Genomic DNA, 26,517 nt, shown 5'->3' on the forward strand with positions numbered 1-26,517 from the left:
ACAAATGCAAAACGTCCAGCTGTGAAACGTTTTACTCACTTTGAAAATTCAATCATCACTGGTTTTGTCCTTTGATTTATCTCCTACAAGTATAACGTTGTAAAAAATTTTGATAATCTTCTGTATAAAGCAGTTTATTGTTTTTGATTGACTTTGCTTGCCACTGAATATTTAAAGAACGGGGGAAATACACCCTACCGACAGGAAAATAGGGCCTAGGCATTAAAGATGCATACAAAGTCAATTTTTTGTCTCAAAACCGACCGAATGCCAGCACATAGTTTCAAGTAGTATAACTAAGAGAATTACCAAAAGGCATTGTTTAATTTTGCCTGAAAATAATGTTTGAACGGATTTTTCTGCTAGCATTCTATGCTGTATGTCAATGGGGCAGAAAAGTAGGTCACGAAAGTAGGTTAAATTTCCGACCAAAAATTTGAAGAAAGGAGCAGTCTAAAGCTCTTTTATGACTGACCGAGTGATCTGTTTAGTCCCTTGGCATGTCGAATTTATTTGAGTCGTATAAGAAATTAGTAGAAGTGGTTTACATGTGTTACTGGGAATCCACGCTCAACTGATGCTCGGTTCATATGTACCTTTAAATAAACTATTTTCCACCCGTGATCCAAATATTATATCAGAAATGTCAAACTATCATGGAATCACAACATATTTTTCGGTCAACAACAGAAAACACTGTTTTCTATTGCACTAAGTACTTGGACAAAATGCAGTGGCGGATTTAGGGGGGGGGGGGGTGTCAGTGGGGTCCTGACCCACCCTTCTATTTCTGAAAAAAATCACACCAATGGTCCCCTCGTGAAAATAAAGGTTTGACTAACTGAATCATAGTACTTAACCGTGACAAATGGCACCATTCGCCCTCTAAAATACTAAATATTTTCGGGATCCTCTAGTGGGAGGGGGGGGGGGGGTCGGCTTTGCATCTGACAATTTTTCTGGGGAACATACGTTACGTAGTATTAGCCATGACGCAAAGCCCTTGAGTTACAGTTTAAATATTTATAAAAACATCCTTACGTCATGTATAATATACCATGACTGAAACACTACAAGATGTATCGGAACGCGGTATAAAAATTAAAATTAAATGGCCATACGTTACCATATGTTACCGGAACGTAAGGTAACCATTTAGGGTTCAATGTAAAGACATGGTAAAAATTAAAAATTAAATTAAAATTAAGACAGACGTGGATTTTTGTTTTGTACACGTATATGTTTTAAAATATGAACACAACTTTGAATTCATTCAGTTTTATTTTTTGGACACTTCAGCATGTGAAATGCACCTCTATTTGGGTTTGGGTGCTACTGTATACGTTTCGCAGCTAACTTGAAAGTGCATGTGCTTGTCAGTTACTTATTTAATTATTAATCAATTAATTAATTAATTCATTCATTATTCTTTTTACAACAACAATAATAATAATAATAATAATAATAATAATAATAATAATAATTATTATTATTATTATTATTATTATTATTATCATGTCCTCATGATTGACCCCTCTAAATCTTGATCATGAAGGTTATGCACACATCATCCTATTTTTAATAGATCGAAAAACAGCTGTGCGCTTTTCAATCGCTTGTAAACACGTCTTTCTTCACATGCACGAAAAAAGCCTTTATTCTACCTGTATGCTCTCCATTATTCTGCAGTCATATTGGGGGTTATTAACGCGGAAGTAAAATAAATATACCTGTGAGGAGATCGAAGCTGGATATGGGACACGCCAATGTATCTCAAGGTACAAAAATCAAGTTTTAAAAAGTAAGCTTTTATTTCAGATGATATAACTGATAATATATATAAAGCCTCGGTCACAACCGGACGCACGAATTTCAGGACCGTATGTCCCCTGCGATTTTTGGGAATTGCGGAGGCCGTGGACGTCGTAGAGGTACAGGAAAGACTGCCTTGCGAGTCGCAAGGGCCACATGAGATTTCCTTTCAAGCAGGGACGCTAATTGCAAGGAGCGATGGCCGTGGAAATTGTACTTGGAATTTCTTGAGTTTGTCTTGCTTCCTGTGTAGGCCCCTACGTGGCATACACTCACCACTCGTCGAAGGGAATGCAACGCACGGCGAAAGTAGTGCCCTTTTGCGTCAGTTTTGCTTCACACTTGCCTCACACGTTTGTGGTGACGTACTGACGACGTACGTCAGTTTTGCTTCCTGTTCTCCTCTTCTTTCTTCTTCCTCCTCCCCTTTTCTACTATGTAAGCTTCTTTCTCTTGCCTTTTTGAGGCATATTAGAAACTTAATTGAGGAAAATTTAAAATTTTGAAAATTGTTGTACACGTTACACAGTCGACGTTCACTGTAAAGACATGAGCGTGCGTCGTGAACACCAGGCGTGGAGGTGACGCACGTGCGTCGCATTCCCGGTGTGCTCTCGACTATGTTCGTTAGTTTTGAGGGCGTGCGCCTTACTCAACACGCACAACGCGCGTCTCTCTTGCTAACTCCGTGCGAGGGGAACAAGTTACGCTTGCGGCCTCGCTGTTCGCAGGCTATTCGTAGAATCTTTTGGACATGTCCAACATCCTCCGTACGTGCTTACGGGCTGTCTGCGAACTCCAAATTTCGTAAGAAGGACTTGCGTGGGACGTGAGATTCTGCACAAAATTTGGACGCAAACAGCCCGTAAGAGCCCGTGCGGCCGGTTGTGACCGAGGCTTAACAGATAATATTGCTACTATGCTAGCCGATGTAAATAACAGAACGCCGTTTTAATCACAATGAATGGTTAAGTACAAATAATGTATATTTACAGGCCCGTAGGCAACTCTTTCAAAGAGGGGGATCTTTTTCTGAAAAAGTGGACCTTTTACAATGAAACCTCCGTGTACTTAGATAAAATTGTACCTATAGAGGAGACCTTTGCTCAACAAAAAATGGGGTTCTTTCGACCCCCCCCCCCCCCTGAACCCCCTCCCTGGCTACGGGCCTGATTTAGTCAAGTTGGATCGACACATCTCAGCTGTCTCTCATGACCAAAAGAAACACAATGGGTAGCCGAGCTAGCGGCGACTTACCTCAACCTAAGATCCAAAATATTTTGGATCCTAGCCTCAACAGCATTAGCAGTGAACGGTCAGATGGGTCGTTCTTAAACAGGCCGACCCACTTTGGCTGGAAACGTAGCATTAGTCCTAGGTCGCATTCAGAACAGATGATTCTACGATCTACTGGTCCGAGGATCAAATATGGCGGCCCTACATGAAAGCAAAACCGCCTAATCCTTTAATGGTCTCCCCGCCTTCACACGGATTACATTTCGGCTTCGAGTTTAAATTGCTCGGTTCCAGCAGGGAAGGCGCGTGAGGAGACGGGTGGACCGTTTAGGGATTAGGAGGCCTTGCTTTCATGTAGGGCCCACCATACTGAACCGCAGAATAGTAGATCAGAGGATCATCTGTTGTGAATGCGACCCTAGAGTGTTCTTATGGCGCTATATTGTTTACAAGCTTTAAGTATTTGCTCAATTATAATTTATGACACGAAGCTCAAAGGATAACTTGCCGCTAAATAAAATTATGTCCATGTACATAACACAGGACGGTTTTTATGAAGAACGATCTTGATACTGTTCAATATCTAAAACATGAACATTAAACCAAGCATGACTCCATTCAGATTTTCAAGGTCCGGCCTTTTCTGTTTTTATTTGAGTGCATTTTGCCTTGGTTATCTTTTTTTCTTCCATTGTGTATAAGAAGCTTTCTTTGAAAAACACAAAATAAGCTTTGCAAGTACTGTTGAGCGGTAGACAGCCTAAACACGTAAAAACAAAACGCCCAGATGTTTTTTCTAATATGTACAGTACAGTTTTCTTGATTTTTTACAGTTTCCCCTACAACACTGATATCGTCCACGTTCGCTGTTGCCATCGGCTCCTACCATGGCGTCTCGTGCCCATTGGTTGATCTATCTGATAATTGTAATGTCTATAGGATCCAAAGTCATAGGTAAAAAGGTCAAATCTAGCAGTAAATAAAAATAATAAAATAAATTTTGTAACATATAAGATCATAAGAAATATTGAACTGGAATTTGAGCGCCATATAAAGCAAGTTAAATTGAAGTATTAAAAAAGGTGTAAGTACTGTCTACAATAATAACATAAATTTCAGTCAAACGTTTGACGGTGAATTTGGCGATAGGCCCTTATGTCAAGACTTATGAAACAATGAAAAGGAGTTGCGTATGTGCTTTTCAAATTTGATAAATTGCTTTAACAAAAATAATCTATATGGCACGGTTCCATCATTTAACTCCGCATGATAAGAAGACGATGTCTTGATATGAAAATATCATCTTAATTAATATTCTGGTACATAAAAATACACATTGAGGATAACACTCTATGGAATCTCTTTGAGTATATTTGTACCCATAACTTAATTTGGCATTCATAAAGAAGCATATCAGAGTGGTTTATGTTAAAACTCTAATCTTACAACTACTTTGTTAACTATGAGCATTCAAAATTTGCAGGGCTAAGTGTTTTCGTCAGTACAGGGAGCTAATTAAGGGAATGGACTCATCAATGCATTTATTATTTGTCTTGCAGCTTCTTTTAGCAATGAAGGAACTGAATTTTATGTAGGATTTATGAACAATAATTATGGTGATGGTCGTGATATGTACCTGTACATGACGACTGGGTCTAACACACCGGCAGAAGTCACTGTCACAGCTCCGAAACAAGATACCAATTTTCGTAAAACAGCACAGGTATCAAGGGGACAAAGTGTGAGAGTCTCCATACCAGCGAACTTCAAAGCCACAGGCAGTCAGGTGGAAAACAAGGGTATTCACGTCATGTCTACCCAACCCATTTCACTGTATGGTCTGAATCAGGAACAGGGGTCTGGAGATGCGTTCACTGCCATACCTTTGACTGCCCTTGGTTCAATTTATTCCGCCATTACATGGACAAACCAAGGACAGGTTCTCGTGGTTTCCACTCAAGACTGTACCGAAGTTACAATTAAGCTGCCAGGCAGACGCAGTAACACCGTTACCTTCAACGGTGTAACGCATACTAATTATGCCGAGTTCACAGTGACCATGTCAAGGTACCAGACCCTTCACCTCCAGAGTGATGATCTCACCGCCACTCAGATTGTGGCTAACAGCGCTATTGCTGTGTTCTCTGGAAGCAAAAAGGTACATATTGAAGGCACTCTGACGTCCGATCATCTGGTTCAACAGTTGACTCCCTATGATGCTTGGGGCAAAGAGTTCATAATTTCTGCTCCACCTAATTCACAGAAATATAAAATGAAGATTGTGTCCCAAGACAGACATCCAGGTAGGGTATATATTTCCGGTGAGGACCCAAGTGGTACATTTGTGACCGAATTCTACACCTTTGTCAGAGACTACAACAGTGATGTTCTCAGACGCGTTTGGTCCGATTCTCCAATTCAAGTCGCCTTGTTTACACAATCCATGGATTCCTCCACAAATATGATAGATGCCTCCATGATCATAGTTCCACCCGTCTACCAGTACAGATCTAGGTATACCTTCACCACATTGGGACAAACAGCTGCAGAGATGTCCAGTCACATGACAATCTATGTTGCGAATTATACAATAAATGCTGGCACACTGAGGATGGATGGCCAACCCTTGACTTTGCCTTTTACTAGAGTAGCGTCAACTAATTATTATGTGGGTTCGATGCCAGTATCACCTGGAGCTCATGAAATCTACAGCATTGATCCCTTGGCAAACTTTTACAGTCTCATAAGTGGATTCCATGCTAGTTCAAATGGTAACTACTATGTTACTTATCCTGCAGGGATGAACGTAGCCAAAAATACATTGGTGAGTTGGTTACTTCTTTCGGGTTGAAAAGTTTTTGTCCCAAATAGTTTATCTTTTTTTTTTTCAGATTCGGGTAATACAATACATGCACCACTCATAAATCGATGGTGTCGTCTTTTCTGCCTCTAAAATGAATAGTTGAAAAGAAAGATCGTCTTTCCTTTTTTAGTGTAATTTTGTTATATACTGTTAAGGACATTTTACTCCTTCAGGGGTGCAGTCCATTTGTGGGACAAAATATTGTAGCTGGAAATCAAGTTGATGAAGACTGTGACGGAAGAGTAGATGAGGAAATCAAAAATAATATCGACGGTAAGTTTCACATCTTGTTGACTTTTTCCACATGAAACGCAATCTTATCTTTAATAATCGAGTTACTCTTCATGTAAAGCAAGGTTTGTTTTAGATAATTTTACAAGGTTTGTGATAGATATTTTTACGAATATGAATAAGTAAATTCACGTCTTTTAATCTCTGTGCTAATTTTGCAAATCAATTGAAGATGATGGGGATGGAAAAGTAGATGAAGATCTGACTCTTCCACCAAGAGGTACGTATAGCTTTTCGTCTATTTGTTGTGGACGTTTACTACGTGTCAGGAATTCATGCAGTTTAAGTATTCTTTTTAGTTTTGAAAACACTTACCATTTATCATGTCTTACACTTGCAATAAAAGAATCCCCGGTTTTCAGGAACAATATATTTTTAATAACATAAACGATATAAACTGTGGAGTTGTAATAAATAAATGTGGGCTCTCCATCCCTAGCAAATGGTAACTGGGGACCCTGGGGTAGCTGGGAAGCGTGCAGCGTCACGTGTGAGAACGGGACCAAAAGCAGAAGAAGGCTATGCAACAACCCAGAACCAACCAGTGGCGGTCTCCCGTGTCCAAGTGATGTTCAGGGTGACACAGATACGGAACCATGTTCTTTACAACGGTGTCCAGGTATGAATATTTAAGATGTGGAAGAACTGTTAACGGTTTAATATTGAAAGAGAAACATATCGACTGACAGGTTAAGAGTTATGTTGCATCGTTAAATGCAAAGTGCATACAAAGATATCATAAAATTTGCATGATACACCAACTGTCCTATCACTTCAGTATTTACATGTCAAGGAACGACCCCGCCCCCCTCCCCTGTACATTATTTCGTTTTATAGAATGTGATCCAGCGGCGGCAGTAAGCTGCACTAGCAAACCCAATACTGTCTGCAGTGCTAATAGATTTTGTGAATGTGAGCCTGGATACAAAATAATGTTGTAGATAGCTATCATTTAACTCATAATTATGGGAATGCTCATGAGATTTGATATGGGAAACAAGTAACTTTTCCCATTCCTTGCAAACGATCATTCTCTCGACTACCCTGCCAGAATATGGCTTATAGATAAATGAATGATTTTGTTACGATGGTTTTCGCTTCGTAACTGTTGATGAAAGGAGATGAAAAGAGGGGTTTTCTAATTCAAATTTTTCATTTTAAATGTACTGTTACCCGGTGACAATTTTTTTTTTCAACATGTAAAAGCCCTATCATGCACGTTGTTTGCACAAAATTGCATTATTTCTCTTAGTTATATGTGCTTTTTCTTTTCAGTTTGCCTAAAAATCCGAAAATTAATACAAGGGCATCATTATTGTTTACCTAGCAATCTTAACTTTTCTACAAGAACATGATCATCCTACAAGTCATTCGTGGATAGTTGTTTTATAAACATAGGATAAGTCAAACACCCACTCACTAGTGTTTTATTTTATAATTATTACAGGTAAAATAGGCGGTGCTTGCACTTTGACCACCGACTGCAGTACAGTGGTGAGCAACAGCAGATGTGTTCAGAGGAGATGCGTGTGTTCCGTTGGCTACAAACCAGATGCAGTCAACACTTCTTGCTTGACACGTAAGTCCGCCCTTAGAAGACGTCAATAAAAACTTTACATGTATATCGAGTAGATATCATAGATATAGGCTATTAGGTTTGATGTGGTTTATATATTTTGAGTACTATTTTGGCACACCGAGTGAACCATGTCAAGTAAAAAAATGTTCTGTAATTTTCGCCCAGTTTGGACAGCAGGCAGTCCCTTTTTCTTGGAATGTCTCGCGCCAATCAATGGGATTCAAACGCCACATTTACTTTCACATGCAGCCTCATTTAATCTAATTGCTGACATTTTCTGTTTGGTAGCCGTTCGTGGTGCCCCTTGCAACGTGACCGAGGATTGCTCGCCTTGTGAAGTGGGAAATGCTGATACCGCCAATGACACAGCATGCAGAACTACCACAAGGAAACGGTGCTCAGTCGACGGACACTGTAGGGCTGGCTCGACGCTTAATTTTGAGTGCCATCCATATCTGAAAGTTTGTGACTGCCCACTTGGTTTTCATTCTGTGCGAGAAGAATACTGTGTTAAACGGAAAATAGGGAGCAAAACGTGTTACAGGGACGCTGACTGCAGTGAGGCAGTACAACATAGCACGTGCACGGAGAATGGTTGTGAATGTATCGAGGGTTACCAGCCTTCAGCGGACATGACAGTGTGTACTGAAGGTAAGTTTTGCATGTCCCACTCACGTACCGTAGTTCAAAGGGGACTGAACCATTGGGAGCTTCTCGATAGTCCGAAGGTTCTTTGGTCCGAAAAGTGGTAACATTTTCATCGATTTTTTTAATCAAGGGTTCATTGGTCCGAAGGTTCTATAGTGAACATTCGAACTATTGAACCTTCGGACAATTACTACGGCCCCGAACCATTGTCTCACTGATGCACCGTTTTTAGTGAGCCTTTCGATACAGACTTATAAAATCGGCCGAATCTGGGCATAAGTAAGCTCAGCATCTGCACTATGTTTCATGGGCACATTTGGGACGAAGAAAGCCAAGATATGCAGTTTCTCGGTTCACATATTATTTTAAGTCTGCATATGAGAAAGAGACTAAATGTCACAGATATCAACGTACATCCGTCTTGGGAGTCCAAGCCCATTGTATTTTGGATTACCGAACTCGATATAGCAAAATGAAAGGATTCCTTGCATTCGCCCAAAATGTGGTTTACATATTTATTTGTAATTTTAAAAATGCCATATCGCTATCAGATGAATAAATCCCATAAATAATGCAGATTACAAAGTTTTCGAAATATGTATGTGAAATCGTGTTTTCATTTTTGTGAACAAAACAATATTCAAATGTATGAAGTATATCGACAGTTTCTGTTTAAAATTGAAAAATTTTAATGATTTTCATTCATTTTAGAATATCAGGTTCTTGTCATCACAGTCGTCACTGCTTCGGTGGCAGTAGGTGTGTGTGGCATAGTAGTAGTAGCTGGGGCTGTTGCCTACGTCAGAAACCGTAGAAAGCGCACTCCTGCCGCACGGGATAATCACTTCACGGTATCGGAACCCACACCAGAGACAGCCGCCTTCGACAGGCATGCACCTTATACGTCTTTGTCTGTGGAGGCTGTGGCATTCCAGTCGGGTGCCGCATCTAATGAAACTGATGGTTTTGCGCCTTACGTGGAAATGACGTCACCTCAATACGTAAATGCACAGATCAATGTTATTAACACAAGCGATGCTTAACGGTAGTTAGGTTGACTTTTGAAAATTAAGTGTATAGAAAAATGTAATGTAGACGACATGGGCCTTCCGACAAACGCTCAGAATTTTCTTGATCTACATGAACGTACTTTCGTAGGGTTGATTGTTGGTTGTTTCATGGACCTAATGAGAGATCTCTCATTAGGTCCATGGCTGTTTGAAAGACTGAAGAAAACTATCAGCCAAAATTATTCCATAACTTTGGTGCATAGGGGAGACCGGGGCTAGTTGGCCCAAACGATTGTCTAACTTTGGCCCTCTACTATTTGTACATGTCAGGTACATGGGTTGTTGGTCAATAATTTTTTGGGTTCTTTGACCAATATCGCAATGTGGACAATATCTGTTTCATGTGAATCTTTAATTACTACATTTGAATATAAAAATATTTAAATGACTGAATAAAGTCTTATTTTGTGTACAAATTGACTTTACAATTCTGGCAGTTTAGTCAAAGAACTAAAGGTTTGTGAAGCAGGCCTCTCTGGTTATATCAAACAGTTTCAGCACAAATGAAACTCCTGGCGCATGGACACAAAACATATGATAATGTATACCAGATCCTCAGCAGCTCCCCAACATTACATGTACAATTTTATTCCCATGACGAAAGGAGAAACATTACTTAATGAAAGCCCTCAGAGATCAAAAAAGCTAGAAAGAAACAATTATCAAAAATGTCATGATGTTAAGCTACTGGTATGCTGTGCACTTATATAAAAGTCATAATAAGTAAAACAATTCACAATTTGAGAGTTATGTACATTTTAATATATCTATAATGTTGACCAACCTTATCGGCATGGATTGAGGGGGGGGGGGGGGCTCACTGCTTTGTCCCAATTATTCTAGTAACTTGTGGTCAATGAAAGTAAATATAGTACTTAATACAGATAATAATATTCAGACAAAAATACTCCAATGGCCCAAAGAGATTGAACACATTATGGCACAAGTTTTGAATATTTTAGATATAAAAAATTGGGTGCTCATATAAAAACATAAAAACAAATACAAAAACTTGTATAATTGTGGTAAATCATGATCACCAATTATCATACGAAACTGATGAGAATACTTTCCAAGTAAAATCAAGTATATCTCACAAAGTGACCCATATATCATCAAACTTTCTCTTGCCACTGGAAATACTGCAAAATTGGCATAGAACTGTATTTTGAGAAACTGTGAGCAGGAAGACATATGACAAGTGTTTCATTTTAAATGTGTGCGCAATAACATGACTATGTATCCATTGCATTCAACAATCCTCTTGAGGCAAATTTCAACAAATGCTGCTGTCTTAAATCTTCAACTTTTCAAACTCCTTATCAGTAAGATGTTTCCAAGGATATCCCATGCACCTGGAAATTTCCTTCTGCAACAGTTCATATGACTGAGTTTTCTTTTTCAAATCGGCATAATACTCGTCAGACCATTCGGCCAATCAGTTTTCTTGAGAACTGCATTCTGCCGGACATAAAACTTTTGCAACTTCTTGGCCTGTGAAGCCACCAGGAGCAGCGTCATGGATGAGATCCTCTCCCGTATTATGAGCACCCTCAGTTCAGGGCACTGTCTGACCAGCATCAGCACCAGGCCATCGCAGCGTTCGTGGAAGGATCTGGAGCCATGAGTTCTGGGAAACCCCTTCTGGGCATATAACCTCAATGTTTTTCGGTAATGGTCTGTGATCATCATGACTGCCTCTGGGGTCATTTTCAGATATGGTGAACCATACACAATGGAGGTCACCGGTGCACGAGGCTGGAAAAGGATTTCCTCCCTCGTCCCTCCACGTGCCTCAAGTCGCACTTGCAGGTGAGGAGACATCTGCTTGACTTCGAACCAAGTCTGGCTGTTAATGGGGGCCACGCCATCTGTATGCCTGTCTTGCACAATGTGAATGTCTGTCAGAGAAGTGCTGGCCAGCATGGCTATCACATCACTACTCAGGTGCTGTGGACTGATGATGAGCTTCTGTAAAGACATGAACATTCCTGCATAAAGCCATGAAGAAATGGCATAGGATACTCCTCATAGAACTCTAAAAATGCTGACAACACTGTCATGAAGGCATACAAATTGTAATAGTCTGATATGGGTTTGATAGTTATCTTTTTGAAAAATTCCCCAACTCTATCCAAACACATCTTGGCTTTGTACTGGCTGAGGGTGTACATGTAGGAATTGCGATATGGGCGCATGCGTCTTCTTGTGAGGGTTCTCTCTCCCAGTACAAAATGCTCCCATACTTTAGATGAATAAAAGAGGTCATACCAATGGCGCCAGACCATGGAGCAATAGTAGCGCTGTTTGTATGTCAGTTTGGAGTACTCCTCCTCCAGTAGGACAGCTGGTAGCTCTGACCAGCACATCTTCTTGTATTCTCACCTGAGAATATCAACATGAAAACAAAGAGATGCTGAAACTGTTACATGCTCGGTATAATGTAATGAGAGTTATTATTTAAAAAAGGGTGTTCAGATCAATTTAAATGGTATGGTTTCTATGGAAACAAGTAAAAAAAACTTAACAGTTATATCATTGATAATAGTGACTTCCCTTTCTTTCTTATTTTTAGAAACAACTCAAACCAACAGTAATTTGTTGAACACTTTGCGTTATCACTACAAATTGTAATGTCCACATTTTCTTCTCTTTGGGAATAACTTCAAATCACAAACAATTTCATGCACACTGTTATATATATATATATATATATATATATATATATATATATATATATCATTCTAGAAGTGTGAGCAATGTTATCTTGAACTTTATCCCTGGACACAGAACTGTTCTGCTGGCATTGATCCAGTCACGAATGTTGGAGTGATTTTATGACAAAAATTGTCTCAGTCACTTCATTTGTGTCTGGGACACAATCAACATATGTATAAAAAACATTTGAACAACTTTCATGTTTTGTCCAGTGGCGTGGACAAAAAAACTTTTGTAGAGTTGAAAATCTAAAATCGGTTTGCAGAAATAAATATGAACTGCTCGATTCTCCTAGAGGTTTTGGCATGTCCATATAAACTCATATCATCAATAGCCTATAATAAGTTAAAAGTTAAAATGCAACTTGTAAGACAAGCTAGAAGTTGCATTTACTTTATACTAATTTAAAAAGAAATCGAAACTGGAATAAAAATTGGCTAATCCTAACAGAAGGGTGTTCTGCGGGCCCTGCATGGGGACCACAAAGGAGCCATTCAGAATGAGAAGAGCCGAGTGCTAGTTGGTCCACGGCTTATGGCGGATCTACATGAAAGGAAGACTGCTTAATCCTGTAATTGTCTCCCCGTCTCTCTCACACGCCTCCCCACGTGTGGTCCCTCAATCGGTCAAATTGAGCCGAGATTTAATCACTGCGCCCCTGCAGATGACGCATGGGGAGGCGGAGAGACCAGTCATTGGCAGTGTCAATGGAGCACTCCATAGCACTGTGCTCAGGAATCACTTGATCTGCTTTTTTGCACGGTGCTTTCTCACACGCAATCTGTTTTTTCTCTGTATTGTGCATTTTTCTCATCTGTGAGTGATAGTTTTTAATTTTTTATTCAAAGATTTTCATATTGCTTATATCTCTCATAGGTAAGAGGTCTACTTTTAATTTTGCACGGTATTCCCAACATGATTGAGCAGCAGACTATTTACTTGTAGTCTCTTATGAAGTCCTTGGCGCTTCGCAGTGTCACTACTATATCCGTATTTCATGGCTGATAAAAAAAGAAGTCAAAGCAATATTTACATATACCAGATACAAATGGTATTAAATAGTCATAAGTCATGCATACTGTATGCAAGGAAACAGAATGGAAATTATCTTTGTTGATCCATCCTCCATTTATGATCGTCTTCAAAAAAAAAAAAAAAAAAAAAAAAAAAAAAAAAATCAATGTAAACAATATAAATTATCATAGAAATAAAGACATCAAACGAATTATCATAAAAAATTTAGTGAACCTATCACCAAAACCCATACCAATACAGTGGAGCAAATGAGGTCACAGGTATGCTGTTAAAAATATTTAGTGCACAGATTGCAAACTATGTTTGATTATTTTAGGGTTCAACATGAAGACGTTTGTATCAAAGTTTCACTTTCCTGGATCCATGAATAAGGAAAATATTTCATCGTGTAGCTCCAAAAAGGAAAATACATTACTATTACAAATGCAAAACGTCCAGCTGTGAAATGTTTTACTCACTTTGAAAATTCAATCATCAACTGGTTTTGTCCTTTGATTTATCTCCTACAAGTATAACGTTGTAAAAAATTTGATTATCTTTTGTATAGAGCAGTTTATTGTTTTTGAGTGACTTTGCTTGCCACTGAATATTGAAAGAACGGGGGAAATACACCCTACCGACAGGAAAATAGGGCCTAAGCACTAAATAAACTACAGACTTGACATTTAATATGGAATATTTCAGTTTCGAAGGTATGCCTAGGTAAAAATTCGTTCTTTTTTAAAAAAACTCCGATCTCATATAAGATTTGTGAATGGAGAAGTGTGTAGTCAGGTGTGCCGCTACCAATTAACTGACTTGCATGTCGGTTGCGCTGCTACATTATGTAATATGCGGTGATTTAATTGGGTAGTGTTCCTTTGGGCTGGTCAATGCTTGGAATAGGCAAATCTTGGTTCTGTCAAAAAAGTATCCGTATGTCGGCAACTATCCCATAGAAGAATTTGAAATTTTGCATGCAAGCGGTCAATTTTGCAGTGCGTAAAATGAGCTAAGGAGTGCTTTACAAATTTGTAAATTTGTGGCAGAATGGCGCGAAAAAGACAGACTTTACCAGACAGATTACAGCGCCAAACGGAACGGTCCGCACAGTTTTATAAAGTAATGCCCAGACTGATGTAACTACACAGAGGTCACACCCAGTGCATCGAAATCTTATCTCCAGGGTACAGGACGCACTGTCTTTCGGGATACGCTGCTGCAACTAAACAAAAGCCACCCAGTCTGTTCAGAACCAGGGGTAAATTGCCCTAAAATGCATTTTTCCAGGCCCTTAACGAACACCAAACTGGTTTTAGCAGGTTAGAATACTAGACGACCTGCGAGGTACCCACTGTAAACAGCAAAACATCGTCGTCTGTTTCTCCAATGAATTGGGGGCCATGACCGTTTCTGGGTAGAACACTGAAACCGCGTGGCTTTCTTTATTGAGGTCAGATTTCACCTGTACCTCCAAGCTAGTCAAAACAGAGTTTACAGACATTCAGAAGAGGCCTACGACGAAGCATGTACCGCGTGTAAAGTGACACGGGTCATTGACAGCGTCAGTATTTGGAGTGGATACCACATTGGTGCCAAAACACCAATGGTAGTCATTGACGAAAACCTGAACCAGATCAAATAAAGGAATAATCCGGGAACCACTTGACTATCATTTGATAGGGGGCACCTTAGGAAAAATTTTAGGTTGCACGGTCAGATTGCCGGTTCACACAGAACACTTTTAATAGCAGATAACTTACAGAACCTAGGGAATGAGCAGCTACCCTGGTCATCAAAATCGCCACATTTGAACCGCATAGACAATATGTGGGTAAGCCATTACTCGCCGAATCAACTGCTTACATGCCCTACATCAAAACTGGACCAAATTGGACAATTTTGGACCGATTCCTGGAATAATATTCCAGATTGAACTCTAAAAACTTTTCCCAAGGAATGCCTTGCCGCTTGAGAGCGCTGGTAACAGACAGAAGAGGCCAGGCGTAACAGCGACCGTTACTATAACTACACACTGACATGAAGGTCCATTGTGTAGCGTATAACTCTTTTACAGACAATAATTTGGAAAATATAGAGATCCAAAATACCTCATTTAATGGATGTTGTATGACATAGAATAGGCAATGCATTTCTGTTTGCCTCACTGTCGAATTCAACCAATGAGCTGATGTCAGCATGACATCAAAGAGATAATTTAGAGTTATTAAAACACGATTTTAATCCTTATTTTCATTTATCAGTCAGCAAAATAGGAAAAAACTGATGAAAAATGACTTAGAAAAAAAAAATTCCATATTAAATGTCAAGTCTGTATTTTCCACTCGTGATCCAAATATTATATCAGAAATGTCAAACTAACCATGGAATCGCAATATATTTTTCGGTCAACAAGTACTTGTACAAAATGCAGTGGCGGATTCATAAGGGGAGGTGTCTCGATCATGAAGGTTATGTACACTTTTTTCTATTTTTACTAGATCGAAAAACAGCTTTTCAATCGCTTGTAAACACGTCTTTCTTCACATGCACGAAAAAAGCCTTTATTCTACCTGTACGCTCTGTATTATTCTGCAGTCACATTGGGGGGTATTAACGCGGAAGTAAAATAAATATACCTGTGAAATATACCTGTGAGGAGATCGAAGCTGGATATGGGACACGCCAATGTATCTCAAGGTACAAAAATCAAGTAAGCTTTTACTTAGATGATATAACTGAAAATATATATAACAGATAATATTGCTAGCAGATGTAAATAACAGAACGCCGTTGTAATCAAAATGAATGGTTAAGTATAAGTCATGTATATTTAATGGCCCGTAGGCAGCAATTTCAAAGGGGGGGGTGATCTTTTTCTGAAAAAGTGGACCTTTACAATGAAACCTTCTTGTACTTAGATAAAATTGTACCTAGAGGGGACCTTTGCTCGACAAAAAGTGGGGTTCTTTCGACCCCCCCCCCCCCCCCGAACCTCCTCCCTGGCTACGGGCCTGATTAAGTCAAGTTGGATCGAGACATCTCAGTTGTCTCTCAAGACCAGAACTACACAATGCGTAGCCGAGCTAGCGGCGACTTACCTCAACCTAAGATCCAAAATATTTTGGATCCTAGCCTCAATCGGATTAGCAGTGAAAGGTCAGATGGGTCGTTCTTAAACAGGTCGCATTCAGAACAGATGATTCTTGGATCTACTGGTCCGAGGATCAAATATGGCGGCCCTACATGAAAGCAAAACCGCCTAATCCTTTAATGGTCTCCCCGCCTTCACACGGATTACATTTCGGCTTCGAGTTTAAATTGCTCGGCTCCAGCAGAGAGGGATTAGAAGGTCTTGCTCTCATGTAGGGCCCACCATATTGATCCGCAGACTAGTAGATCAGAGGATCATCTATTGTGAATGCGACACTAGAGTGTGTTTACGACGCTATATTGTTTGCAAGCTTTGTGTATTTGCTCAATTATAATTTATGACACGAAGCTCATTGGATAGCTTGCCGCTAAATAAAATTATGTCCATGTACATAACACAGGACGGTTTTTATATAAAACGATCTTGATACTGTTCAATATCTATAACATGAACATTAAACCAAGCAAGACTCCATTCAGATTTTCAAGGTCCGGCCTTTTCTGTTTTTATTCGAGTGCAATTTGCCTTGGTTATCTTTTTTTTCATTTGTGTATAAGAAGCTTTCTTTGAAAAACACACAGTAAGCTTTGCGAGTACAGTTGAGCGGTAGACAGCCTACAGTATACACGTTAAAACAAAACGCCCAGATGATTTTTCTAATATGTACAGTACAGTTATCTTGACATCACTCTTTACAGTTTTCCCTCCAACACTGATATCGTCCACGTTCGCTGTTACCATCGGCTCCTACCATGACGTCTCGTGCCTGTTGGTCGATCTATCTGACAATTGTAATGTCTATAGGATCCAAAGTCATAGGTAAAAAAGTCAATTCTAGAAGTAAATAAAAATAATAATATGAATTTTGTAACATATAAGATCATAAGAAATATTGAACTGGAATTTGAGCGCCCGATATAAAGCAAGTTAAATTGAAGTATTAAAAAAGGTGTAAGTACTGTCTACAATAATATAAATTTGTCGAACGTTTGACGGTGAATTTGGCGATAGGCCCTTATATCTTGACTTATGAAACAATGAAAAGGAGTTGCGTATGTGCTTTTCAAATTTGATATATTGCTTTAACAAAAATAATGTATATGGCGCGGTTCCTTCATTTACGTTCACATGATAAAAAGACGATGTCTTGAAATGAAAATAGCATGTGTCATATCATCTAAATTAATATTTTGGCATATAAAAATACACATTGAGGATAACACTCTATGGGATCTCTTTGAGAATATTTGTACCCATAACTTAATTTGGCATATCAGAGTGGTTTATGTTAAAACTCTAATCTTACAACTACTTTGTTAACTATAAGCATTCAAAATTTGCAGGGCTCAGTGTTTTCGTCAGTACAGGGAGCTAATTAAGGGAACGGACTTATCAATATATTTATTATTTGTCTTGCAGCTTCTTTTAGCAATGAAGGAACTGATTTTTATGTAGGATTTATGGACAATGATTATGGTGATGGTCGTGATATGTACCTGTACATGACGACTGGGTCTAACACACCGGCAGAAGTCACCGTCACAGCTCCGAAACAAGATACCAATTTTCGTAAAACAGCACAGGTAGCAAGGGGACAGAGTGTGAGAGTCTCCATACCAGCGAACTTCAAAGCCACAGGCAGTCAGGTGGAAAACAAGGGTATTCACGTCATGTCTACCCAACCCATTTCACTGTATGGTCTGAATCAGGAGCAGGGGTCTGGAGATGCGTTCACTGCCATACCTGTGACTGGCCTTGGTTCAAGATATTCCGCCATTACATGGTCAAACCAAGGACAAATTCTTGTGGTTTCCACTCAAGACCGTACCGAAGTTACAATTAAGTTGCCAGGCAGAGCCAATAGCGCCGTTACCTTCAACGGTGTAACGCACACTGGTTATGCCGTGTTCACAGTGACCATGTCAAGGTACCAAACCCTTCACCTCCAAAGCGATGATCTCACCGCCTCTCAGATTGAGGCTAACAGCGCTATTGCTGTGTTCTCTGGAAGCAAAAAGGTACAGATTGAAGGCACTATGACGTCCGATCATCTGGTTCAACAGTTGACTCCATATGATGCTTGGGGCAAAGAGTTCCTAATTTCTGCTCCACCTAATTCACTGAAGTATAAAATGAAGATTGTGTCCCAAGACAGACATCCAAATATAGGTATGGTATACATTTCTGATGAGGGCTTTAGGGGTACATTTGTGACCGAATTTTACACCCCTGTCAGAGACTACACCAGTGCTATTCTCAGACGCGTTTGGTCCGACTCTCCAATTCAAGTCGCCTTGTTTACACAATCCATGGATTCCTCAACAAATTTGATAGATGCCTCCATGATCATAGTTCCACCCGTCTACCAGTACAGATCTAGGTATACCTTCACCACATTGGGACAAACAGCTGCAGAGATGTTTAGTCACATGACAATCTATGTTGCCAATGATACAATAAATGCCGGCACACTGAGGATGGATGGCCAACCCTTGACTATGTCTTTTACTAGAGTAGCGTCAACTAATTATTATGTGGGTTCGATGCCAGTATCACCTGGAGCTCATGAAATCTACAGCACTAATCCCTTGGCAAACTTTTACAGTCTCATAAGTGGATTCCATGCTAGTTCAAATGGTAACTACTATGTTACTTATCCTGCAGGGATGAACGTAGCCAAAAATACATTGGTGAGTTGGTTACTTCTTTCGGGTTGAAAAGTTTTTTTTTTTTCAGATTCGGGTAATACAATACATGCACCACTCATAAATCGATGGTGTCGTCTTTTCTGCCTCTAAAATGAATAGTTGAAAAGAAAGATCGTCTTTCCTTTTTTAGTGTAATTTTGTTATATACTGTTAAGGACATTTTACTCCTTCAGGGGTGCAGTCCATTTGTGGGACAAAATATTGTAGCTGGAAATCAAGTTGATGAAGACTGTGACGGAAGAGTAGATGAGGAAATCAAAAATAATATCGACGGTAAGTTTCACGTCTTGTTGTGGTAAATTCTTCAGGGTGTTTAGTCTATATTTTATGATGGCTTTTTCCACATGAAACGCAGTTTTATCTTTAAAAATCGAGTTTTTCGTGGTTTAAAACAAGGTTTGTGTTAAATATTTTTACGAATATGAATATGTAAATTCACATCTATTAACCTCTGTGCTAATGTTGCAAATCAATTGAAGATGATGGGGATGGAAAAGCAGACGAAGATCTGTCTCTTCCACCGAGAGGTACGTATAGCTTTTTTGTCTATTTGTTGTGGACGTTTACTAAGTGTCAGGACCTCAGTTTAAGTATTCTTTTTAGTTTGGAAAACACCACTTATCATTTCTTACACTTGCAATAAAAGAATCTCCGGATTCAGGAACAATCTATCTTTAAAAATATATAAAACGATATAAACTGTGGAGTTGTAATAAATAAATATGGGCTCTCCATCCCTAGCAAATGGTAACTGGGGACCCTGGGGTAGCTGGGAGGCGTGCAGTGTCACGTGTGAAAACGGGACCAAAAGCAGAAGAAGACTATGCAACAACCCAGAACCAACCAATGGTGGTCTCGCGTGCCCAGCTGATCTTCAGGGTGACACAGATACAGTACCATGTTCTTTACAACGGTGTCCAGGTATGAATATTTAATATGTGGACGAACTGTATTTGTAAACTGTTTAATTTTGAATGAGAAACATGTCGACTGACAAGTAAAGAGATATGTTGCATCGTTATATGCAAAGTGCATACAAAGATATCATAAAAATTTGCATGATACGTCAACTTTCCTATTACTTCAGTAGTTACATGTCAAGAAACGACCCCGCCCCCTCCCCTGTACATTGTTTCGTTTTATAGAATGTGATCCAGCGGCGGCAGTAAGCTGCATTCCCAAACCCAATACTGTCTGCAGTGCCCATAGATTTTGTGAATGTGAGCCTGGATACAGAGACACCACCGGCCTCGGACAGTGTGTTAAACGTAAGTTTAATCGCAAGAAAGTACAAAATCATGCAGAGAACTATCACTGTTTAACTCATAATTATGGGACTGCTGATGAGATTTGATATGAGAAACAAGTAACTTTTCCCATTCCTTGCAAACGATCATTCTCTCGACTACCCTGCCAGAATATGGCTTATAGATAAATGAATGATTTTGTTACGATGGTTTTGCTTCATAGCTGTTGATGAAAGGAGATGAAAAGAGGGGTTTTCTAATTCAAAATTTTCATGTTAAATGTTATGTTACCCCGTGACAATTTTTTTTCTTTTTTTTTTTCAACGTGTTAAAGCCCTATCATGCACGTTGTTTGTACAAAATTGCATTATTTCTCTCAGTTAAATGTGCTTTTTCTATTCAGTTTACCTAGCAATCTGAAAATTTATACAATGGCATCATTATTACCTCCGCCAAGGAGGTTTTGTTTTCACCCCTGTTTATCTGTTTGTTTGTTTGTTTGTTTGTCTGTCATCAACATAACATAACTCAAAAAGGTTTGGACCGATTTTGATGAAATTTTCAGGAACTGTCAGAAGTGGGCCAAGGAATAGATGATTAGGTGGTGATCCGGATCAATAATCAATCAATAATCAATAATATCGAAAATTTAGGGGTGAAACGGCATTGGGTGGAGACTTTGCTGCCTTGGCGGAGGTCTGCGCTCTCTGAGTGCTTTTCTAGTTGTACAAAGCCATCAAATGGGTAAGTTTTTCTATTTAAGCACACAATAAGTCGAGCACTCAATTTCTAGTGTCTCGGTATTACAGGTAAAATAGGCCATACATGCGTTTTGAGCACCGACTGCAGTACTGTTGTGGACAACAGCAGATGCGTAGATGGGAGATGTGTGTGTTCCGTTGGCTACAAACCAGGACCAGACAACACAGCTTGCGTACAGCTCACAGTTGGAGACGCGTGTACGTCAACTGACCAATGTGACGTGGTGATGGATCACGTGACCTGTGGGACCGGAAATACCTGTCAATGTAACCTTGGATACATAGCGACCAGTGGGCAGTCACAATGTCGAAAGAGAGTTGTAGGAGATAGTTGTTCAACGGACGGCGATTGCAGCACTGCGGTAACAGGAAAGACTTGTTCGAGGTCTACCAGGCGCTGTACATGTGCCATAGGGTACCGCCCCAGTACAGATAGTACTTCCTGCTTGGCACGTAAGTGTACCACTAAAAGGCGCCACCAAAGTGTATATCTGGTTAATACCATAGAGATAGGCTACTAGATTTGATGTTTTTTCCTTGGCTACTTAACAATTTTAATTAGCCGGTGTGAGGGGAATGGTAGTCCTAGGATTGGTAGTCTGAAGTCTCATATGATTAGAACAGGTTTGGGTTAATAAGAGTATCGCAAACGTGTAAAGATGTTTATTCTGTCATATGTAATTTTTTACTGGGGTAAGTATATGCGACGAATATCACCTGTACAAAGTAACAGAAAACGAACTATGGTTCATAGCAGACTACCATTCATGTCACGCCGGCATTCGTATGTCAGGTTTCAAGTCGGGTTCCAAAATAAACAAATAAAAAGCCAAAAAATTTATTTTCGATTTCATGAGTCTAAATCGCGCTTATATCATTGTCATGATTGGACACTATTTTAGGCCCTCTGAATGACCCATGTCAAAGTACAGGAGAGTGTTCAGCAATTTTGCCAGCAGGTAGCTCTGAGTGCAAATTGTACACAGAGGGGATGAAGCGATGCATCTGTAGCGATAGTTACCAGGCCTACCCAACTACAAGACTCGACACCTAAGGATCCTGAATTAACCGGTATATCGGACCACACTACCCGTTTTCAAGGTGTGTGTCAGATCGCATTTCGGAGTATCAGCCAGAACACCGACAGGATGAGCCCTGGCATGCTCGGCTGTCACCTTGATTGGATAGTAAACGATTGTCGTAAAATCGCTATATGATTTTAAAACCGGGTGCATAAATTTGAAAGCCACCTAGATGCACCTTAGACTGCCACATTAATCTAATACAATGCAAAAAAGCCCTATAAAAAGTGGTTAAAACATTCAAACCGAATGTCGTAAAGTCCCCATATATCCCCATAGAGACAATAAAATAGAGTACTCTAAAGTAAGAGTACAGTTTAAGGTTGTTCAGCCGAGCTTGGATGAGCCCGCAGCCGTGCTACAAAATTTGTTCTGGGGTATGATACTCCGAAATGCGATCTGACACACACCTTGAAAACGGGTAGCGTGGTCCGATATACCGGTTAATTCAGGATCCTTAGGTGCCGAGTCTGGTAGTTGGGTAGGCCTGGTTACAGGGAGTTCAACTCCACACAATGCAGACGTGCTAAAATTAACGACATCTGCGAAACGCCGCGAAGTACGACGATGTGTACCGACCCCATTCCTCACAGTGAATGTTCGGATTCCAGTTGTGTGTGCAAGGCAGGTTATATGGTATCCGCAGACCTAGCGAGCTGTACTAAACGTGTCATCGGTTCACCGAGTTTGACCAATAATGACTGTCAAGCAGCTGTAGTGGACAGTTTGTGTTTTGACGGAACTTGTATCTGCATGCAAGGATACAAATATACCTCTGCCGAGAGTGCATGTATTAAACGTAAGGTCAATTGCCACTAACGTAAATCACCGAAATATTTAATATTGGTGAGACGATTATTTTTGCTAAAGTCAAAAATGAATTATTTGCATTTCGTGACGATAAAATGTGGCAATACAACATGCGGTATGGCCTATGTACCACGAGGGCATGAAGTCACTGTGCCAAACCTTGGAATTTTCTAACTAAATAAAGTCTAATGCATTGTTACCTTGTCATCTTTGTATTAAGATATATGTGTGTGTTCTATTAATATTGAAATGCAACCCGGACAGCGGACTCTGAGTCCCGTCATAGCTTTAGCGAAATTTAGAATCCGGATATGATATAAAGTCCGGGGGACTTTATATTTTGCCCGGACTCTACGTTTCACAATCTATCGCAGAGACCCTCTTTTTCGATGTGGGTCCTCAGTTTCAGAAACCAGGGGTCCGGAGCTGAAACTGAGGGTCCGGACTTTCAGTCACATCGGACTCTTATTCCCGTCACACCGGCAGCCCCGTTTTGTTGGAATATTTCGCACCAACCAATGGGATTTAAACGCCACATTTACATTCACATACAGCCTTATTTAATCTAATTGCTGATATTTTCTCTTTGCTAGCCATTCGTGGTGACCCCTGCAACGTGACCGAGGATTGCCCCACTTGTGAAGTGGGAAATGCTGATACCACCAATGACACAGTATGCAGAACTAACACAAGGAAACGGTGCTCAGACGACGGCAACTGTACGGCTGGCTCGACGCTAAGCTTTGAATGTCATCCGTATCTAAAAGTTTGTGACTGTCCACTTGGTTTCCATTCTGTACAAGAAGAATACTGTGTTAAACTGAAAATAGGGAGCATTACATGTTACAGGGCCGCTGACTGCAGAGAGGCAGTACAGCATAGCACGTGTACGGAGAGTGGTTGTGAATGCATGGAGGGTTACCAGCCTTCAGCTGACATGACAGTGTGTACTGAAGGCAAGTTTGACTTACCCCACTCACGTACTGTAGTTCAAAGGTGGATGAACTCCCAACGTTGCCCCAAAGAAGGAGACGCGTTATGTTCGTTGATAATTCTGGTATTTTGTCGCTTTTTGAACGCTCTTCACAGAGTAACTACATATCTTACCAGTGTCTCACTGATGATGCACCGATTTGGTGAACCTTTCGATACACACTTCTTAAAATCGACCGAATCTGGGCATAAGTAAGTTCAGCATCTGTACTATATTTCATGGTGACATTTGGGACGAAGAAAGCCAAGATATGTAGTTTCTCGATTCAAATATTATTTTAAGTCTGTATATGAGAAAGAGACTAAATGCTATGGATATCAACGAACATCCGTCTTGAAAGTTCAACCCCCTTGTATTTTGGATAAGGCCTACCGAACTCGATCTTGCAAAATGAAAAGATTCCTTGCATTCGCCCAAAAGGTGGTTTACATATTTATTTCTAATTGAATGCCATATCGTTATCAGATGAATAAATCCCCTATATAATGCAGATTACTAAGTTTTTGAAATATGTATGTGAAATCGTATTTTCATTTTTGTGAACGATACGATATTCAAATGTATAAAGTATACCTACAGTTTCTGTTTAAAATTGATAACCTTTAATGATTTTCATTCATTTTAGAATACATGTATCAGGTACCTGTCATCCCAGTCGTCAGTGCCTCGGTGGCAGTAGTGGTGTGGGGCATACTAGCTGGGGCTGCCGTCTACGTCAGAAACCGTAGAAAGCGCACTCCTGCTGCACAGGATAATCACTTCACGGTATCGGAACCCACACCAGAGACAGCCGCCTTAGACAGGCATGCACCTTACACGTCTTTGTCTGTGGAGGCGGTGGCATTCCAGTCGGGTGCCGCATCTAATGAAACCGATGGTTTTGCGCCTTATGTGGAAATGACGTCACCTCAATACGTAAATGCACACATCAATTTTATTAACACAAGTGATGCTTTGCGGTAGTTAGGTTGACTTTTGAATTTTAAGTGTATAGAAAATTGTTATGTAGACGACATGGGCCTTCCGACAAACGCTCAGAATTTTCTTGATCTACATGTACGTACTTTCGTAGGGTTGATTGTTTGAAAGACTGAAGAAAACTATTAGTCAAAATTATTCCATAGCTTTGGTGCATATATATCATAAGTACGGAGCTTTGTTAGTATCATATTAACTTTTTCTATTTTCATTTAAGTTTTATTTTATGGAATTTTCACCGCGGTGAAAATAATTATCACCGCGGTGGAAAATAATTTTCACCGCGGTGGTAATTCCTGGCCATCTCGGCCCGGGTGATGAATAGGTAATGAGAACCTTACATTTGCCAGATTCCGTCACGGTGCATGCTATTGTTACATACACACAAGGTTGGTGGATCCGTTCGTGGGGCCACTGCCGTTAACTTAAGTTTCCCATCTATATTTACCACCTATATAATTAAAGTCCCGCTTGCAGTTTTATGCAAAGGGAATCCCATTGTTATTACTAAATACTTAACGTTATTTTTGGACAATGTATTTTTAAATATTTTTTATGATGTGTTTCTTAGATCTTATCTTAATGGATGTAATCTCGGTTTCTTCGGAAAGGTTTCTTTCTACCAATATTCCCAATAATACGCAAGTTATTATAAAGGGAAAAGCCACGTACAACATTGCAGCATTTCGGTGATTTTTAATCTATTCGAATACTGCCCGCTTCCTCCAGATTCCTGGGATGATTGGCACATAGACGGTTAAACCGCGTGCATGTGCATGTGCTTGTCTTTATCAACGTCCTTTCCAGACATCTGGTAAATGTTGGATTCGTATAACCTACATGTATGCATTACCCGGGCCGAGATGGCCAGGAATTACCACCGCGGTGAAAATTATTTTCCACCCCGGTGTAAATTATTTTTCACCACGGTGAAAATAATTTTCACCGCGGTGAAAATTCCATAACATAAAACTTAAATGAAAATAAAAAAAAGTTAATATGATACTAACAAAGCTCCGTACATAAAAGCCCGTTCACTATTAAAATTGTTAGAGAGAGGGAGAGAGAACATCGTGAAAGGATGTCACTTCCGTGTTATTACTTACTCGTACTGTCGTGCTTGCGTAATATTGTTTAAACATATACTTGACAAATGGCAGCGGTCGGCAACAGTCCTCGTTTTTATGTGGTCCAATGTCAGATTTTGGACTTAAATAAGAGCCTACTACGTTGCGTTTCACAAAGAATCTGACGCCTGTTTTTATTTTATTTATTTTATTAGCCCCTTTAGCATGTTGAAATTGTCTTGAGGAAGCCCTCAACTCTCAGAGGTGAAAGTAGTCTATTTGTACATGTCAGGTACATGGGTTGTTGGCCAATAATTTTTAGGTTCTTTGACCAATATTGCAATGTGGACAATATTTGTTACATGTGAATCTTTAATTACTTTAATGACTGAATAAATTATTTTCTTATTTTGGGTACAAATTGGCTTTCCGATTTGGGCAGTTTAAACTTAGTCAAAGAACTAAAGGTTTGTGAAGCAGGCCTC

General features: G+C 39.8%; 2 protein-coding genes and 1 pseudogene across 4 annotated transcripts; 2 read left to right on the plus strand and 1 right to left on the minus strand.

Moving 5' to 3' along the window:
* Nucleotides 1–1,601: 1,601 nt before the first annotated feature.
* On the plus strand, nt 1,602–9,932 carry LOC106171139 (uncharacterized). The gene is made up of 9 exons (XM_087004385.1): nt 1,602–1,801; nt 3,882–4,002; nt 4,608–5,872; nt 6,085–6,184; nt 6,375–6,422; nt 6,642–6,821; nt 7,650–7,781; nt 8,070–8,432; nt 9,141–9,932. Exons 2-9 carry the CDS (start codon nt 3,936–3,938, stop codon nt 9,470–9,472), a joined length of 2,487 nt encoding a protein of 828 aa, XP_086860511.1. The 5' UTR covers nt 1,602–1,801; nt 3,882–3,935; the 3' UTR covers nt 9,473–9,932.
* Nucleotides 9,933–9,935: 3 nt separating this feature from the next.
* LOC106171186 (uncharacterized) lies at nt 9,936–11,965 on the minus strand (annotated as a pseudogene).
* Nucleotides 11,966–15,858: 3,893 nt separating this feature from the next.
* LOC106163609 (uncharacterized) lies at nt 15,859–24,950 on the plus strand. 3 transcript variants are annotated; one of them, XM_087004340.1, is made up of 10 exons: nt 15,860–15,944; nt 17,084–17,204; nt 17,805–19,075; nt 19,267–19,366; nt 19,573–19,620; nt 19,835–20,014; nt 20,239–20,361; nt 21,150–21,554; nt 23,587–23,949; nt 24,613–24,950. In XM_087004340.1, the coding sequence occupies exons 2-10, from the start codon at nt 17,138–17,140 to the stop codon at nt 24,948–24,950; spliced, it is 2,895 nt and encodes a 964-aa protein (XP_086860466.1). In that variant the 5' UTR covers nt 15,860–15,944; nt 17,084–17,137. The 3 variants fall into 3 exon arrangements, with proteins under 3 accessions (XP_086860477.1, XP_086860466.1, XP_086860471.1); XM_087004345.1 differs by having other exon boundaries at nt 15,870–15,931; XM_087004351.1 differs by lacking the exons at nt 23,587–23,949; nt 24,613–24,950 and adding an exon at nt 22,004–22,156 and having other exon boundaries at nt 15,859–15,944.
* Nucleotides 24,951–26,517: the final 1,567 nt, after the last annotated feature.

Source organism: Lingula anatina, chromosome 1 (assembly GCF_051362555.1).
Source record: "Lingula anatina isolate TDL-2025a chromosome 1, LinAna3.0, whole genome shotgun sequence".
Classification (NCBI taxonomy): domain Eukaryota; kingdom Metazoa; phylum Brachiopoda; class Lingulata; order Lingulida; family Lingulidae; genus Lingula; species Lingula anatina.

What these genes read in the sequence shown, in the direction of transcription:
- LOC106171139 (XM_087004385.1), top strand. Translation starts at nt 3,936, where the DNA reads ATGGCGTCTCGTGCCCATTGGTTGATCTATCTGATAATTGTAATGTCT. An exon ending in TCTGACTCTTCCACCAAGAG is followed by an intron (nt 6,423 to 6,641) that starts GTACGTATAGCT and finishes CTCCATCCCTAG; the next exon opens with CAAATGGTAACTGGGGACCC. An exon ending in CAACACTTCTTGCTTGACAC is followed by an intron (nt 7,782 to 8,069) that starts GTAAGTCCGCCC and finishes TCTGTTTGGTAG; the next exon opens with CCGTTCGTGGTGCCCCTTGC.
- LOC106163609 (XM_087004340.1), top strand. Translation starts at nt 17,138, where the DNA reads ATGACGTCTCGTGCCTGTTGGTCGATCTATCTGACAATTGTAATGTCT. An exon ending in TCTGTCTCTTCCACCGAGAG is followed by an intron (nt 19,621 to 19,834) that starts GTACGTATAGCT and finishes CTCCATCCCTAG; the next exon opens with CAAATGGTAACTGGGGACCC. An exon ending in CATGACAGTGTGTACTGAAG is followed by an intron (nt 23,950 to 24,612) that starts GCAAGTTTGACT and finishes CATTCATTTTAG; the next exon opens with AATACATGTATCAGGTACCT.